Source organism: Pristiophorus japonicus, chromosome 9 (assembly GCF_044704955.1).
Source record: "Pristiophorus japonicus isolate sPriJap1 chromosome 9, sPriJap1.hap1, whole genome shotgun sequence".
NCBI classification, from domain to species: domain Eukaryota; kingdom Metazoa; phylum Chordata; class Chondrichthyes; family Pristiophoridae; genus Pristiophorus; species Pristiophorus japonicus.
Window position 1 is genome coordinate 224,587,820 of NC_091985.1, and position 17,685 is coordinate 224,605,504.

Sequence of the window (17,685 nt, forward strand, 5' to 3'; positions counted from 1 at the left end):
GGGGGAGGAGGGAGAGGAGAGAGAGGGAGGAGGGGAGAGGGAGGGGGAGAGGGGAGAGGGGAGAGAGAGAGGGGAGAGGGGAGGGGAGGGGGAGAGGGGAGAGGGAGGAGGGAGGGGAGAGGAGAGGAGGGAGGTGGAGAGGGAGGGGGATAGAGGTGCAGAGAGGAGGGGCGGGGGAGGAGATGCGGGGGCGGGGAGGAGAGGCGGGGAGGGAGGCGGGGAGGCTGAACGGGCCCGGCCGACGAAAGGAAGTCGGGCCGAAGACTTCAGGCGGGCGCGCCCCGAGCAAGATGCCGGGCGGGCGGACCCCACCAAGGACATGCAGGGCGGGGGAGCAGAGCGGGAGCTGAACGGGGGCTGCCTGGAGCTACTGCACATGCACGCACACTCTAGCGCACATGTGCAGCGATCCCAGCAGTGTGTGCAGCGCCGGGACCTGGCTCCGCCCCCCCACAGCTTGTGCTGCGCTGCGCCAAGTGCCTGGAATGTTCCAGCAGTGGGGAGAATACCGAGGTAAGTTTTAGGCGCGGTTTTAAGCATGGAAATCAGGAGCGGCCCGAAACCTGATCCCAGAGAGTGGTTAACCTGTGGAATTCTCTACTGCAGAGAGTTGTTGATGCCAGTTCGTTAGATATATTCAAAAGGGAGATAGATATGGCCCTTACGGCCAAAGGGATCAAGGGGTATAGAATGAAAGCAGGAAAGGGGTACTGAGGTTAAATGATCAGCCATGATCTTATTGAATGGTAGTGCAGGCTCGAGGGGCCAAATGGCCTACTCCTGCACCTAATTTCTATGTTTCTATGTAAACCTGTACAAATCATTGGTTAGGATGCAGTTCGAATATTGTGTCAGGTCTTGGGGATCTTACACCAGGAAGGATGTCGAGGCCATGGAGAGGGTACAGAGAGATTCACTGAGATGATACCAGGGACAAGAGCCTTTAGTTATCAGGGGAGATTGGAGAAACTGGGTCTCTTTTCATTAGAACAAAGGGTAATTGGAGATCTGAAGGAAGTGGTCAGAATTTGATCAGGTAAATGATAAACTATTTCCACCAGTCGGCGAGTTAGTAACTCGAGGGCATCAAATTCAAATCATCACCAAAAGGCTTAGACCCAGGGAGGAACTATCGAGCACACTGTACAACAATGTTCGGGACACTCACTGTCCCTCTGGATCTGTGTCCGGAGGAGGAACTTATGGGTTTCTCTTATCTTTTAGTTACAGTTAAATTATATTCTCATGGTGGTGATAGATGTCAGTGCTGGGGAACGGGGTATTCTGAGCACCAAGTGTCTGTCTGAAGCACTCTTCAATCAGGTACAGCACGGATTAGATACAGAGTAAAGCTCCCTCTATAGTGTCCCATCAAACACTCCCAGGGCAGGTACAGCACGGGTTAGATACAGAGTAAAGCTCACGCTACACTGTCCCATCAAACACTCTCAGGGAAGTGTCGATGGAGCTATATTCTGTATGTAAATTAGACTGTCCCTGCCCCAGGAATCCCAGAGGGTGACATGAGATGCTCTGACTGATAAAAAGTTTAAGATAAGCTATGGTCCTATTGAATGGCGTAGCAGGCTCGAGGGGTGGTATGGCCTCCTCCTGCTCCTAATTCTTCTGTTCTTATAAAATGTCCTGTTGCCCGGCACTAACCTCCATCACCTCAATGAGCACAAAGAGTCACCTAAAGAAGTTACTGGTGAATCTGCTTCCACCACCCTTTCAGGCAGTGCGTTCCAGGTCATAACGTCTCACTGCTTAATTTGTCCCCTCATGTAGCATTTGGTTCATTGGCCAAACACCTTAAATCTGTCCCTCTGGTTACCGACCCTTCTGACACTGAAAATGGTTCCTCCTTATTAAGAGGGTTGGTGGGCTGGAGGAGGTTACAGAGATAGGGAGGGGCGAGGCCTTGGAGGGATTTGAACAAGAGGATGAGAATTTTAAAAGCTGAAGCCACCAGCCGTCTCCCCCAGTGCAGACTGTGACTCACTAACAGGAAGGATGTTACTTTAACGATGACAGATGTACAATGAGAGGAAATCAATCTCTGTCCCTTTAACTAAAAGTGACATGTAGAGAGGGAATTGAATGATCTTCAAACACTTGGTCCACATGGCAATGAAGTGTCTGAAACTTATAATAGGAACTCCAGGAAAACAAAATACTGACAAATGTTAAACTGTTTGGTTGACAAAATAAATCTTGATTTAACTTTTTAAAAATGAATTGTTTAACAGGGGTTCTCACTGACTCACCTGACAGGCCGACTCAGGATCCACCCCTCAAGCACCGCGATTGGTTGCAGAACACGCTGCTCCCTGGGCCCTCCGGCCTCTGACCTCTCTTCCTGTTGGTTCCCAGGGCAATCAATCACCACTCACCGACATTACGCTGCTAGATGAATTAGTAATCTCGTTGTGCAAGGCCCCTTGGGGAAGAGTGACCATAATATGGTGGAATTCTACATTAGGATGGAGAATGAAACAGTTAATTCAGAGACCATGGTCCAGAACTGAAAGAAGGGTAACTTTGAAGGTATGAGGTGTGAATTGGCTAGGATAGATTGGCGAATGATACTTAAGGGGTTGACAGTGGATGGACAATGGCAGAAATTTAGAGACCGCATAGATGAACTACAACAATTGTACATCCCTGTCTGGAGTAAAAATAAAAAAGGGAAGATGGCTCAACCGTGGCTATCAAGGGAAATCAGGGATAGTATTAAAGCCAAGGAAGTGGCATACAAATTGGCCAGAAATAGCAGCGAACCCGGGGACTGGGAGAAATTTAGAACTCAGCAGAGGAGGACAAAGGGTTTGATTAGGGCAGGGAAAATAGAGTACGAGAGGAAGCTTGCAAGGAACATTAAGACGGACTGCAAAAGCTTCTACAGATATGTAAAGAGAAAAAGGTTAGTAAAGACAAACATAGGTCCCCTGCAGTCAGAATCAGGGGAAGTTATAATGGGGAACAAAGAAATGGCAGACCAATTGAACAAGTACTTTGGTTTGGTATTCACTAAAGAGGACACAAACAACTTTCCGGATATAAAAGGGGTCAGAGGGTCTAGTAAGGAGGAACTGAGGGAAATCTTTATTAGTCGGGAAATTGTGTTGGGGAAATTGATGGGATTGAAGGCCGATAAATCCCCAGGGCCTGATGGACTGCATGCCAGAGTACTTAAGGAGGTGGCCTTGGAAATAGCGGATGCATTGACAGTCATTTTCCAACATTTCATTGACTCTGGATCAGTTCCTATGGAGTGGAGGGTAGCCAATATAACCCCACTTTTTTAAAAAGGAGGGAGAGAGAGAACAGGGAATTATAGACCGGTCAGCCTGACATCGGTAGTGGGTAAAATGATGGAATCAATTATTAAGGATGTCATAGCAGCACATTTGGAAAGAGGTGACATGATAGGTCCAAGTCAGCATGGAATTGTGAAAGGGAAATCATGCTTGACAAATCTGCTGGATTTTTTGAGGATGTTTCCAGTAGAGTGGTCAAGGGAGAACCAGTTGATGTGTATTTGGACTTTCAGACGGCTTTCGACAAGGTCCCACACAAGAGATTAATGTGCAAAGTTAAAGCACATGGGATTGGGGGTAATGTGCTGATGTGGATTGAGAACTGGTTGGCAGACAGGAAGCAAAGAGTATGAGTAAATGGGTCCTTTTCAGAATGGCAGGCACTGACTAGTGGGGTACCGCAAGGTTCAGTGCTGGGACCCCAGCTACTTACAATATACATCAATGATTTAGACGAAGGAATGTAGTGTAATATCTCCAAGTTTGCAGATGACACTAAACTAGGTGGCAGTGTGAGCTGTGAGGAGGATGCTAAGAGGCTGCAGGGTAACCTGGACAGGTTAGGTGAGTGGACAAATGCATGGCAGATGCAGTATAATGTAGATAAATGTGAGGTTATCCACTTTGGTGGCAAAAACAGGAAGGCAGAATATTATCTGAATGGTGACAAATTAGGAAAAGGGGAGGTGCAATGAGACCTAGGTGTCATAGTACATCAGTCATTGAATGTTGGCATGCAGGTACAGCAGGCGGTTAAGAAAGCAAATGGCATGTTGGCCTTTATAGCGAGAGGATTTGAGTATAGGAGCAGGAGGTCTTACTGCAGTTGTACAGGATGTTGGTGAGGCCACACCTTGAATATTGTGTCCAGTTTTGGTCTCCTAATCTGAGGAAGGACATTCTTGCTATTGAGGGAGTGCAGCGAAGGTTCACCACACTGATTCCTGGGATGACAGGGCTGACATATGAAGAAAGGCTGGGTCGACTAGGTTTATATTCACTGGAATTTAGAAGAATGAGATGGGATCTCACAGAAACATATGCAATTCTGACGGGATTGGACAGGTTAGATGCAGGAAGAATGTTCCCGATGTTGGAGATGCACAGAACCAGAGGTCACAGTCTAAGGATAAGGGGTAAGCCATTTAGACCGAGATGAGAAGAAACTTCTTCACTCAGAGAATTGCGAACCTGTGGAATTCTCTACCACAGAAAATTGTTGAGGCCAGTTCGTTCGATATAGTCTAAAGGGAGTTAGATGTGGCCCTTACGTCTAAAGGGATCAAGGGGTATGGAGAGAAAGCAGGAATGGGGTACTGAAGTTGCATGATCAGCCATGATTATATTGAATGGTGGTGCAGGCTCAAAGGGCCGAATGGCCTACTCCTGCATCTATTTTCTATGTAATTAGTCAAAGGTTTAGAGGGGATTTGAGGAGTGAGTCTGAAAGGGTGATAGAGGCAGAAACCCTCATAGCATTTAAATGTACCTGGATATGCACTTGAGGGGCCTAGATAGAGTGGATAGGAAGGACTCATTTCCCTTAGCACAGGGGTCAATAACTGGGGAGCATAGCTTTAAAGTAATTGGTAGAAGGTTTAAAGGTGTATAAAATTATGAAGGGCCTAGATAGAGTGGATCGGGAGGACCTATTTCCCTTCGAAGAGCGGTCAGCTTTGGCTTATTGGGTAGCACACTTGCATCTGAGTCAGAGGTTGTGGGTTCAAGTCCCACTCCAGGGACTTGAGCACATAAATCTAGACTGACACTCCAGTGCAGTGCTGAGAGAGTGCTGCACTGTCGGAGGTGCCGTCTTTCAGATGAGACGTTAAACTGAGGTCCTGTCTGCTCTTTCAAGTGGACGTAAAAGATCCCATTGCACTACTTGAATAGTTATCCCCAATGTCCTGGCAAATATTTATCCCTCAATCAACATAACAAAAACAGATTATCTGGTCATTATCACATTGCTGTTTGTGGGAGCTTGCTGTGTGCAAACTGGCTGCCGCGTTTCCCACATTACAACAGTGACTAAACTCCAAAAGTACTTAATTCTCTGTAAAGGGCTTTGAGACATCTGGTGAAAGGCACTATATAAATGTAAGTCTTTGTTTCTTTTGAAGTGCTGTAACCTACAAGGCTAGTGACCAAGAGCTGGAAATTCTTCTTCTTCGGCAGCCTCCCGGAGTCGAGGATGACTTGCCCCACACCAATACGAGTTCTAAGGTGACTAATGAGTCCTATGTGGGATCTCCAGTCTCTGTCACAGGTGGGGCAGGTGTTGGTTGAAGGGACGGGTGGGTGGGGTGCTTAATTTGTCGCACGCTCCTTCCACTGTTTGTATTTGGCTTCCATGTGCTCATGACAAAGGGTTAGGCTTAGGCCTTCTCGAATGCTTCTCCTCCACTTTGCGTGTCCTTGGGCCTGAGATTCCCAAGAGTCGGTGGGGATGTTACATTTTTTCAAGGAGGCTTTGAGGGTGTCCTTGAATCACTTTCTTTTTCTTCCTGGGACTCACTTGCCGTAGAGTGCTTGATTCGGGAGTTTCGTATCGGTTATGCGGACAATGTGGCCCATCCATCGGAGCTGATCAAGCAATGGTCAATGCCTCGATGTTCGGGACATTGGCCTGAGAACACTGATGATGGTGCGCCTATCCTGCCAATGGATTTGCAGTATTTTGCAGAGGCAGCGTTGGTGGTACTTCTCCAGTGCCTTGAGGTGTCTACTGTACATAGTCCATGACTCTGAAGCATATAGGAGGGCGGGTATCACTACTGCTCTGTAGACCATGAGCTTGGTGCCAAGTTTGAGATCCTGTTGTTCGAACACTCTTTACGTCAGGCGACCGAAGGCTGCACTGGCACAATGAAGGTGGTGTAGGACTTCACCATTGATGTCTGGCCTTGCTGACAGTAGACTCCCGAGGTATCGAAAGTGGTCCAAATTGTCCAAGGTCTTGTCGTGGATCGTGATAATTTCGGGGGAGCAGTGGTTTGTGGCGGGGGCAGGTTGGTAGAAGACCTTTGTCTTATGGATGTTTAATGTAAGGCCCAGACTCTCATAGATGCAGAGAGGATGTTTCCACTCGTGGGGGAATCCAGAACGAGGGGCTTTAGTTTCAGAATAAGGGGTCGCCCATTTAGAACTGAGATGAGAGGAAATTTCTTCTCTCAGTGAGTCGTAAATCTGTGGAATTCTCTGCCCCAGAGAGCTGTGGAGGCTGGGTCATTGAGCGTGTCGGGAGGAGGCCAACAACGCGAGGCCTGAGCGGGCGGGGGAGTACAAAGGGCGGCGGCAGCTTGGAGCAGCGGCCGATCGGGAGGAGGCCAGCATCGCGAGACCTGAGCGGGCGCAGGAGTACAAAGGGCGGCGGCAGCTTGGAGCAGCGGCCGATCGGGAGGAGGCCAGCATCGCGAGACCTGAGCGGGCGCAGGAGTACAAAGGGCGGCGGCAGCTTGGAGCAGCGGCCAATCGGGAGGAGGCCAGCATCGCGAGACTTGAGCGGGCGGGGGAGTACAAAGGGCAGCGGCAGTTTGGAGCAGCGGCCGATCGGGAGGAGGCCAGCATCGCGAGACCTGAGCGGGCGGGGGAGTACAAAGGGCAGCGGCAGCTTGGAGCAGCGGCCGATCGGGAGGAGGCCAGTATCGCGAGACCTGAGCGGGCGGGGGAGCTGCAGCAGGGACAGAAAGTAAAAAAAATCTAAATCGAAGTGTGACGTCACAGCCAAGCAAGTAAGTGATTGGCTGGTGGATTGGAGAGTATTTTTTCTTTTCTTTAAGGAACCTTTCGCATTGTTGTAGGTTAGGAACTGCGATTAAATATATGTGATCTTTATTATCTAAGGACAACCAGTTAATTAAATTGGCTGTTTGCTGAGTAGTGGCTGGGTGTGTGGTTTAGAGTTTAGTTCTACTTGATAGTTGTGAGTGTAACTAGAGGGATGGCAGGGCAGCTCAGTCCCGTGGATTGCACATCTTGTGGCATGTGGGAAATCCTGGATGCTTCACACAGCCGGGACGATCACGTGTGCAGGTGGTTTCTCCAGCTGCACCAACTCGAGCTCTGTTTTGGAGCTTGAGCGGCAGCTGGAATCACCTTGGTGCATCCGCGTGATTGAGAGCAACGTGGATAGCACATTTCAGGAGATGGTCACCCCGCAGCTTAAGAGTGTGCAGGCAGACAGGGAGTGGGTGACCCCTGGACAGAAGAGGAAGACTAGGCAGGCAGGGCAGGAATCCCCTGAGGAGTCCATCTCGCTCTCCAACCGGTATTCTGTTCTGAGCACCGGTGAGGGCAATGGTGGCTCTGGGGAGTGCAGCCAGAGCTAAATCCACGGCACCACAGGTGGTTCAACTGCACGGGGGGGGGGGGGTGGGGGGAGGAAGAAGAATGAAAGAGCTATAGTGGTAGGGGATTCGGTAGTCAAGGGAGCAGACAGGCGTTTCTGTGGCTGCAAATGTGACTCCAGGATGGTATGTTGCCTCCCTGGTGCCAGGGTCAAGGATGTCTTTGAGCGGCTGCAGGGCATTCTGGGGGGAGAGGGCGAAGAGCCAGAGGTTGTGATCATACCAGTACCAATGACATAGGTAGAAAGAGGAATGAGGTCCTGCAGGCAGAGTTTAGGGAGCTAGGAGAGAGATTAAAAAGCAGGACCTCAAAGGTAGTAATCTGCAGATTAATCCCAGTACCATGAGCTAGTGAGAACAGAAATAGGAAGATAGAGCAGATAAATAGGTGGCTGGAGAGATGGTGCAGGTGGGAGGGCTTTAGATTCCTGAGGCATTGAGACCGTTTCTGGGGGAGGTAGGATCTGTACAAGCCGGATGGATTGCACCTCAACAGAGCCGGGACCAATATCCTCGCGGGGAGGTTTGCTAGTGTTATTGGGGAGGTTTTAAACTAGCTTGGCAGGGGGATGGGAACCTGAAAATAGATTCAGTAGGGAGGGGAGTAAAGCTGGAATTAGAAAGCAAAAATTGGAAAGTGAGTTTGAAGGAGAGAGGAAACAAGCAGGAAAAAAGGGTAAAAAAACAAATTTAAAGGCACGTTGTCTAAATCCACGCAGCATTTGTAACAAAATAGATGAGTTGACGGCACAAATTGAAATAAATGGATATGATCTGAAAGCCATTACAGAGACATGGTTGCAAGGTGATCAGGACTGGGAATTAAATATTCAGGGGTACTTGACAATCAAGCAGGACAGACATAAGGAAGAGGAGGTGGGGTAGCTCTATTGATAAAGGAAGGAATCACTACAATAGTGAGAAAGGATATTAGCTCAAATGATCAGGATGTTGAAACAGTTTGGGTGGAGATAAGGAATAATAAAGGGAAAAATCACTGGTGGGCGTAATCTATAAGCCCCCTAACAGTAGCAACTCTGTTGGTCGGAGCATAAACCAGGAAATAGAGAGGGCAGCCTTGAGGAAGAGTTCATGGAGTGCATAAGGGACAGGTTCCTTGAGCAGTATGTAACGGAACCAACCAGGGGGCAGGCTATTTTAGATCTGGTCCTGTAATGAGACAGGATTAATAAACAATCTCCTAGTAAAGGATCCCCTTGGAATGAGTGATCATAGCATGGTTGAATTTCAAATTCAGATGGAGGGTGAGAAAGTTGGATCTCTAACCAGCGTACTAAGCTTAAATACAGGAGACTATGAAGGTATGAGGGCAGAGTTGGCTAAAGTGGACTGGGAAAATAGATTAACGCATAGGACAGTTGATGACGTACATTTAAGGAGAATTTTCACAACTTTCAAGAAAAATATATTCCAGTGAGGAGAAACGGGTGCAAGAGAAAAGATAGCCATCCGTGGCTAACTAAAGAAATAAAGTATCCAATTAAAAACAAGGGCATACAAAATGGCCAAAACTAGTGGGAGGACAGAAGATTGGGAAGTGTTTAATGCCAACAAAGAATAACTAAAAAAATGATTAAGAAAGGGAAGTTAGACTATGAAAGTAAACTAGCACAAAATATAAAAATTGATAGCAAGAGTTTCTATAGGTATATAAAAAAAAAAAGAATGGCTAGAGTAAATGTTTGTCCCTTAGAGGATGAGACCAGGGAATTAGTAATGGGGAACATGGAGATGGCAGAAACTCTGAACAAATATTTTGTACAGTAGAGGACACTAACAATATTCCAACAGTGGATAGTCAAGGGACTAATGTGGGGGGGGGAGAAACTTAACACAATCTCAATCACTAAGGAGGTGGTACTCAGTAAGATAATGGAATTAAAGGCAGATAAATCCCCTGGACCTGATGGCTTGCATCCTAGGGTCTGAAAAGAAGTAGCGGCAGGGATAGTGGTTGCATCCCTGGATTCTGGGGAGGTTCCAGCAGATTGGAAAACTGAAAATGCAGCGCCCCTATTTAAAAAAGGAGGCAGACAAAAAGTGGGAAACTATAGACCAGTTAGCCTCACATCTATGCTTGGGAAGATGTTGGAGTCCATTATTAAAGAAGCAGTAGCAGGAGTTTTGGAAAAGCAAAATTCAGTCAGGCAGAGTTAGCATAGATATATGAAGGGGAAGTCATGTTTGACAAATTTGCTAGAATTCTTTGAGGATGTAATGAACAGGGTGCATAAAGGGGAACCAGTTGATGTGGTGTATTTGGACTTTCAGAAGGCATTTGACAAGGTGCCACATAAAAGGTTACTGCACAAGATACAAGTTCACGGGGTTAGGGGTAATATATTAGCATGGATAGAGGATTGGCTAATGAACATAAAACAAAGAGTAGGGATAAATGGTTCATTCACGGGTTGGCATTCAGTAACCAGTGGGATGCTGCAGGGATCAGTGCTGGGAACCCAACTATTTACAAAGTATATTAACGGCTTGGAGGAAGGACCGAGTGTAACATAGCCAAGTTTGCTGACGATATAAAGATGGGAGGGAAAGCAATGTGTGAGGACACATTGCTTGATGGAGGTGGAGATCCTGCACTCACTGATGGAGCTTGTTAAAGGCGAGCTGAAGCGTTGCAGCGAGGAAGATTGAGAAGAGCGTTGTTGCGATGACACGATGGGTCGAATGGCCTCCTTCTGAGATGTCACTGGCTCTGACTCTATGATGTCACAGGTCTCACCAGCAGCCGCGCATGCGCACGCGGCACCGTGTCCGCCACAACGTCCCCTCTCGGTCACCCTCGGTAATAACCGCGCATGCCCAGAAAACACCACCCGCCCCATCCCCACTCGGTGCTGCTCGGATGCTGTGGTACGGACTCGGCGCTGAGCCTTCCGGGGAAAGGCGTTTCTGTCCGTGACAGAGCAGCGATCGGTGATGCGCAGTGAGTTTTCTCCGCTCGGATTGGGTAGGGAATCGAGCGGGGGGAGGGAGGGGGGATAGGGAGCGAATAAAGGGAAATCCAAACCTAAGTCCGTCCATCCGGGCCCCGCGCTGTGCTTGGTCAGTTTGGCGGAGCGCGCTCAAGGGAAATGTGACCCGCTCCCACAGCCTGATTGACGGGAGCTTCCGACCAATGGGGGAAGCGAGTAGGGCGGGGCTGGAGGAGCTTTCGTCCAATTGGGAGCGAGCAGGTCGGGGCTGGAGGACGAGCCGGCGGCGGGACCTCCAGCCAATCGGGTACAAACCAAGCATATTCTCATAAGGAGGAAAGATGGAAGTGAATGTATGGGAGTGATGGCAGAGAACTGGAGGATTACAAATATTACATCCCTGTTTATAAAAAGGGAGAGGGCTAAATCTGGTAACTACAGGCCAATCACTCTAACGTAAGTGGTGCGTGAATGACTCGAGACCTTTGTCAAGGACAAAATTAATTCTCACTTGGAGAAGCATGGATTAATAAGGGGCAGCCAATATAGATTTGTTAAAGGCAAATTGTGTCTGACTAACCTTATTGAGTTCTTTGATGAAGTAACAGAGGGTTAATAGGAGACCTGATTGAGGTGTATAAAATTATAAGGGGCCTAGATAAAGTTGATATGAAGGACCTGTTTCCTGTTGTCGACTGGCGTGGACGCAATGGGTCAAAATGGCCTTCCATGCTGTAAATTTCTATGATCCAAAATTCAGCTGCCCCTTTCCTAAATGTTCTGACTGTGAGAAGAGTTTTAAAATAAAAAATGATCTGCTGACACACCAACATACTCACACTGGGGAGTGGCCGTTCACTTGCTCTGTGTGTGGGAAAGGATTCACTCAGTCATCCCAACTGCTGAGGCACACACGAGTTCACACTGGGGAGAGACCATTCATCTGCCCTGATTGTGGGAAGGGATTCACTCAGTCATCCACCCTGCTGAGACACCAACGGGTTCACACTGGGGAGAGACCATTCATCTGCCCTGATTGTGGGAAGGGATTCACTACCTCATCCAACCTGCTGAGACACCAACAAGTTCACACTGGGAGAGGCTGTTCACCTGCTGTGTGTGTGGGAAAGGATTCAATCAGTCATCTAACCTTCTGACACTCCAGTGAGTTCACACTGGGGAGAGGCCGCTCTCCTACCCCAACAATCACATCCAGGACTGAACCATGTTCATTCTGACAGTTGGGGTTTGTTTCTGCTGATAACCCCAATAACTGGGCTGGATTTTGTGTTTTGATATCTTTCAAATAAATCAGCTTTGTTTCAAACACAATGTGTCATGTCCTTGACATCTCCAAGGTAAGAGGAGACTAATTGGTGTCCTGTTACAGACTGTTCCATTTTTGGATCTTTTCTCCTTTCTAACTCTAGATCATTTCAGTTCTCATATCTTTCATTTCTCTCATGGACAAGTCCCAGATCTCCATACCTTTTAGAGTGCCTCTCCTAGCCTTGGTATCCAGGGATGGTATCGGTAACACGCCTGGGGTCACTAAACACAAAACCCAGTCTGTTAATCACTTCCAGCTACTGGACTTAGCGTGTGCCCCACAGCATCTCTCTCACTTTCGATGTGTGGATAGAGAATCATGCCTGCAAACCTAGTTTTCAATTTAAATCCACTCAGCAAATGTACTCAACAAAAGTAAACACATCACGGCCCAATAATCCAGCTCTATATTTGCAGGTGAAAGTCTGTTATCTAACTCCTTGAGTGGACAAAATAAATAACGATCCCAAATGGAAGAACCCCTTGAATTCTTTGTCAATAGTTTTCCAATCCTGACTGGTTTCTTCCTTACTTTTTAAAAAATTCCTGGTATGTGGGCAGCACTGGCAAGGCCATCATTTATTGCCCATACCTAACTGTCCTTGAGAAGGTGATGGTGAGCCACTTTCTTGAACGGTTGCAGTCCAGAAAAGCAGTATATAGCCGAGACAGGGAGGATTTACAGACGGGAAGCTTAAACCAAACATCCCATCAACATCTAACAGTCAATGTATTCATTGGGACCTGTATTTCATCAGCCATTGGATATTGAACCTGGAGAAACATGAGGACACCGCCACCATGGAGAAACCATGGAAATGGGAGTGTGGGAATGAGTTCAGTTCCCCCCATCCCAGCTGGAAACTCATCGATACTGGGAGAGGCTGATTATCTGCTCCCTGTCTGGCAGGATTCAGTCGGTCATTAAATCCCATCTGAAAACTGAGTTCCCACAACATTCTAAAAGATGAATCTACAAGATGACAGGACAGAAAATTCTATTATATGACAGGGTCCACTTCAACCATCCAGGGCAGTGAGTCCCTGTAATATTGGATTTTAACCTGTGGGAAATATTCTGATGTGTTATTGTCACGGGGCAAAGCAGCATTGTTACTTTAACATCAATTTAGTCAAACTCAATGGGCAATCCGATCTCCCAATGGAAATGTCTCCTTAAAGCTGATAATGTGGCCAGTTCTGCAGCTCATTTCTCTCTGTGAGTGAGTCAGAATAAGAAGCTTTAATAACAGCCGATGTTTTACAAAGAGAGACTGGACCAAAGGACATTGGTGGAATTTAATGGGCTACAGGAGGCTATTTTTAACAGAAGGAAAGCTGGTCACAGCACACAGACAGTTTAACAGACTCCATGGTCCACTCTAACCCCCACCTTCTCTCTCACTATGAACATAGCTGCAGTAATTGCTCCTCTGACCTTTCCTCTCTTGTTCCTCCTACACCCCTAATACATGGCCCTACACAATCTCCCTCCCCCCACATCCTCACTGTGCTGGAATCCACACCAGTCTCCAAATCTGCTCCTTGTTCTCTCCCTGGATCCTGAAACTACTGAACTCGGTCTGTCCCTCCTGAAGTTTACAGGCTCTAAACCTGAAGCTTGGTGTCCCTCACTCCCTAGTACTTGACTTACCTCCCCTTCTCTCCTTTTTCCCCCTTGGTCGTGTTCCACACTCTGGGCCTTGGGCCTTCCCTGGGGATTCTCAATATGAACAGGGGGAATGTGTGTTGAGACAGGATGTCCCAGCTCTCCACCTTTAAAGGGACAAGGACAGGACCCGCTGGGCTGAATGGCCCTGCTTTATGACATCACTGTAGTGCCCAGCAACCAACCTCCCTGAGCCCTACGCATTATGGACTGGTTTTAGCTCAGTGCTGTGACAGGAAGGGAAACAGCAGGATTCAACCCGTGTGGAGCCCAGGATTAATGGGGAGAGGTACAGGATCAATTTATACCTTATTGAGTAAGAAATGTCATTGTCCCGAACACTCTCTGTCCCTCAGTATCTCTGTTGTGGAGCAGCTGTTGGGTTTATGTTACCCTCTTTCGGTGAATTTTTGTGCTCATCGAGGTGATGGATCTCAGTAAAGTTCCCTCGACACTGCCCTGGGAGTATTTGATGGGACATTGTAGAGGGAGCTTTACTCTGTATCTAACACATGTTGTACCTGCCCTGGGAGTGTTTGATGGGACAGTGTAGAGGGCGCTTTAATCTGGATCGAACCCCGTGCTGTACCTGCATTGGGAGTGTTTGATGGGACAATGTAGAGGGAGCTTTACTCTACGTCTAATCCGTGCTGAACCTGAAATAATAACTTTTATTTATATAGCGCCTTTAACGTAGTAAAACATCCCAAGGTGCTTCACAACAATTTTACAGCATGTTGGATATTGACCATTGAGGGAAAGAGAGAAAAAGCATGAGAAGGAAGTATAAAAAGAGGTAAATGGCTCGGGTCCAAAGCGCCACAGACATGTTCACCAGTTACTGTTATATGTCCCTCATTTTCGGAGGAGAGAGAGAGAGACAGAGAGGGTGGAGGGGCGGTGAACTCATAATTTCTATTTTCACGTTAATCAAACATATTTCTGCGTGCGAACAATGTAATAACTTAACAGCATATATGGGTTAAGCCACCCCTGCTGTGATTGGCTCCTGCCCCTGAATCTGGGGAACAGACACTGAGGAGCGCCGACCTCAGAGTGTTTAACACTTACTGAGCTGGGAAACTACAACTAACCCCGAGAATCGGCAGCACAGGCCGAGCGGAGAGGTAACCCTGTGCTGGGAGCTGTAAATCTGGGACAGTTTGTGCTGTGAATGTGCAGATGTGAACATTGTGTGATGAGAGTGTGTTAAAGGGGCGGGCCGGTGAGATTAATGTCACTGTGTTTGTGTGTCCGTCTCATCGCCGGATTCCAGAGTCCCTCTTGTGTAAAATTCAAAGATTTCCCTGTCACAGGATCGCCCTGCTGCCCTGCTCAGGTCTAAAGTGGGAATTAAACATCAAGTTTGATGTGATTTCAAATTTCAATCGAAAAACGAAGAAAATGTCCGCGATCGGGTGAGAGAGCGCGATCAGTGCAGCAATGAAACGGGTTTAAATCCAAATTGCTGCCTTCAATTCGGAGGAAGCTTTCTCGACAACAAACATCCCGGTCTTTGGGACAGAAAGAGGCGAGTCTGGGAATCTGGAGGGCCCGGGTTGAATTGGAATCGGACAGTTAATGAGGAGAGAGAAACACAGAGAGGCTGGAGGGGCGGTGAGCTGACAACAGGATGTCTCCGCCCCGTCCGCTCGCTGCCTTTAAGTTGCTCTGTGCCGCAGCCTCCCGTTTCATTTCTGACCGAGCTCTGACTGTCAGAGAGATTTTCCACAGAGTCGCGGACATGACTGACACTGCAGCCGCCGAAACAGCTCCTCCTGCAGCCGCCGCTCAAACTAAGGCTCCCAGCAAGAAGAAGAAGGCAGCTCCCCGCTCCAAGCCAGCCGGTCCCACGTTGGGCGAACAGATCCTCAAGGTTGTGGCCGATGGCAGCGATCGCAAGGGAATGTCCCTGGCCGCGATAAAGAAGGCTCTGGCGGCCAAAGGCGTGGATGTGGAGAAGCGCGGGTCCCAGATCAGGTTCAGTATCAAGAGGAATGTGACAAATGGCTTCCTGGTGCAGACCAAGGGCACGGGCGCCTCGGGCTCCTTCAAAGTCGCTAAGAAGGAAAACCAGGGGAAAGTGGGAAGGAAGGTGAAGAAACCAGCAGCCAAGAAATCTCCAGCCAAGAAACCAGCAGCCAAGAAATCTCCGACCAAGAAACCAGCAGCCAAGAAATCTCCGACCAAGAAACCAGCAGCCAAGAAATCTCCGGCCAAGAAACCAGCAGCCAAGAAATCTCCGGCCAAGAAAACGAGCACCAAGAAGGCGCCAACAGTAAAAAAAACAGCGAAAGCTGCGGCTGGGAAGAAGGCGGCAGCGGCGAAGCCCAAGAGCCCCAAGAAGACCTTGGGCGCAAAAGTTAAGGTGACCAAAAAGGTGGAAAAACCGAGGGCCAAGGCCAAATCAGCAAAACCCAAGAAAGCAGCGCTCAAAAAGTAAATAAAAAGTTCCACTTGTAAACATCTGAACCGAAAGGCTCTTCTCAGAGCCACCCACGCCTCTCAGAAAAGAGTTGATCCCCGAATCAAATGATCCCTGTCCCGGGGCCGGGCTCAGATTTCAGACAAATCATTGAACATGAAGCCAGGATCCCTGGTGACTCGCTGACATTGGCTGCACTCACCCCTCCCCCAGTGTCTGCAATAAAACACAGAGAATGGGATGTCCGGCCCGGGCCTCACTGTAACTGGGGATGTGTTCGGCTCCAGTCTCAGTTCCTGGTCATTGTCATTTTCAGGGGGAGAGTCTGTGAGACGGTGATACTGGCGGAGATACCCCGCCTCACAACTCAAACCCCAAACACCACATTCTCCAAATCAGCTGGAATAAGGTGTTTGTAAACTGCTGAACCCGTCTGTGAGAGGAAGTGTGGGGAGATGAACAAGGTCTGAGATTGACAGGGAAGGGGCTGTATGTCGGCGGGAATATTCGCGATTGTTAATTGTAACGGGACCTTATTTAAAAGCTTCAGGTTCCTGGAAGCTTTGAATATAAATTCCGAGTCTGTTTTGGTTCTATTGTCGGAAAACGGTTTGAAATTGGCGGCTGCAGAAAGCTGGAGGCGGAGCTGGAAGATCAGAGACCGCTCTCTGCTCTGTCTGTCAATCTTGACTATCTCCTCCCCTTCCCGCCTCTCTCACTCTGCGCTTTCTCAGGCAGGTCGGCTCCGGCTCTATAAAAAGGAACCGGCAGTAATTACTTCTCATTCAGCAGCTGTTTGAGTGAAGAGTCGTTGTCATGTCTGGTCGAGGTAAAGGAGGCAAAGGACTGGGTAAAGGTGGAGCCAAGCGGCACCGTAAAGTGCTCCGTGATAATATCCAGGGCATCACCAAACCAGCAATCCGCCGCCTGGCTCGTCGTGGCGGTGTCAAGCGGATCTCGGGCCTGATCTACGAGGAGACCCGCGGGGTGCTGAAGGTTTTTTTGGAGAATGTGATCAGGGATGCAGTCACCTACACTGAGCACGCCAAGCGCAAGACGGTCACTGCCATGGATGTGGTGTACGCTCTGAAACGTCAGGGCCGCACTCTCTATGGATTCGGCGGCTGAATAACTCGACCCTTTTCCCCCAAACACAACACAAAGGCTCTTCTAAGAGCCACCCACCGGCACACAGAGAGAGCAGCGACCTGGGGATCGGAGCGCGGACAGTTTGGTTGGGAAATGGTTTCGGCTGTTTAATTAATGGAAAGAAAGGTTTGGATTTATATAACGCCTTTCACGAACACCGAACGTCTCAAGACATAGAAACAGAAAATAGGTGCAGGAGTAGAATAGGCCATTCGGCCCTTCGAGCCTGCACCGCCATTCAACAAGATCACAGCTGATCACCCACTCCAGCACCTCCATTCCCCGACCCCCGCCCCCCCTCAGCCGCAAGGACCACATCCAATGAACAAGACCAATGAAGTACTTTTGGAGTGTAGTCGCTGTAGGAATATGGGAATTATTAAATATTTTACAACTATTGTAAATATGAGAGATCAAAAACTCCGGCTGACAGTCACAGCTACCGGGCAGGATACACAGTCCCAGATATTACAGTCTCCCCTCACAGATAATT

The 17,685-nt window shown here is 48.3% G+C and overlaps 1 protein-coding gene across 1 annotated transcript in view; it reads left to right on the plus strand.

Moving 5' to 3' along the window:
• Window positions 1-17,685, plus strand: part of LOC139274172 (zinc finger protein 585A-like) — a 134,448-nt gene that overhangs the window by 43,360 nt on the left and 73,403 nt on the right. The window contains exons 4-7 of the mRNA XM_070891209.1: window positions 10,421-10,490; window positions 11,415-11,775; window positions 15,817-16,057; window positions 16,836-16,893. Of these exons, the coding sequence (XP_070747310.1) occupies window positions 10,421-10,490; window positions 11,415-11,775; window positions 15,817-16,057; window positions 16,836-16,893 (730 nt within the window). The remainder of the gene's footprint in view (window positions 1-10,420; window positions 10,491-11,414; window positions 11,776-15,816; window positions 16,058-16,835; window positions 16,894-17,685) is intronic.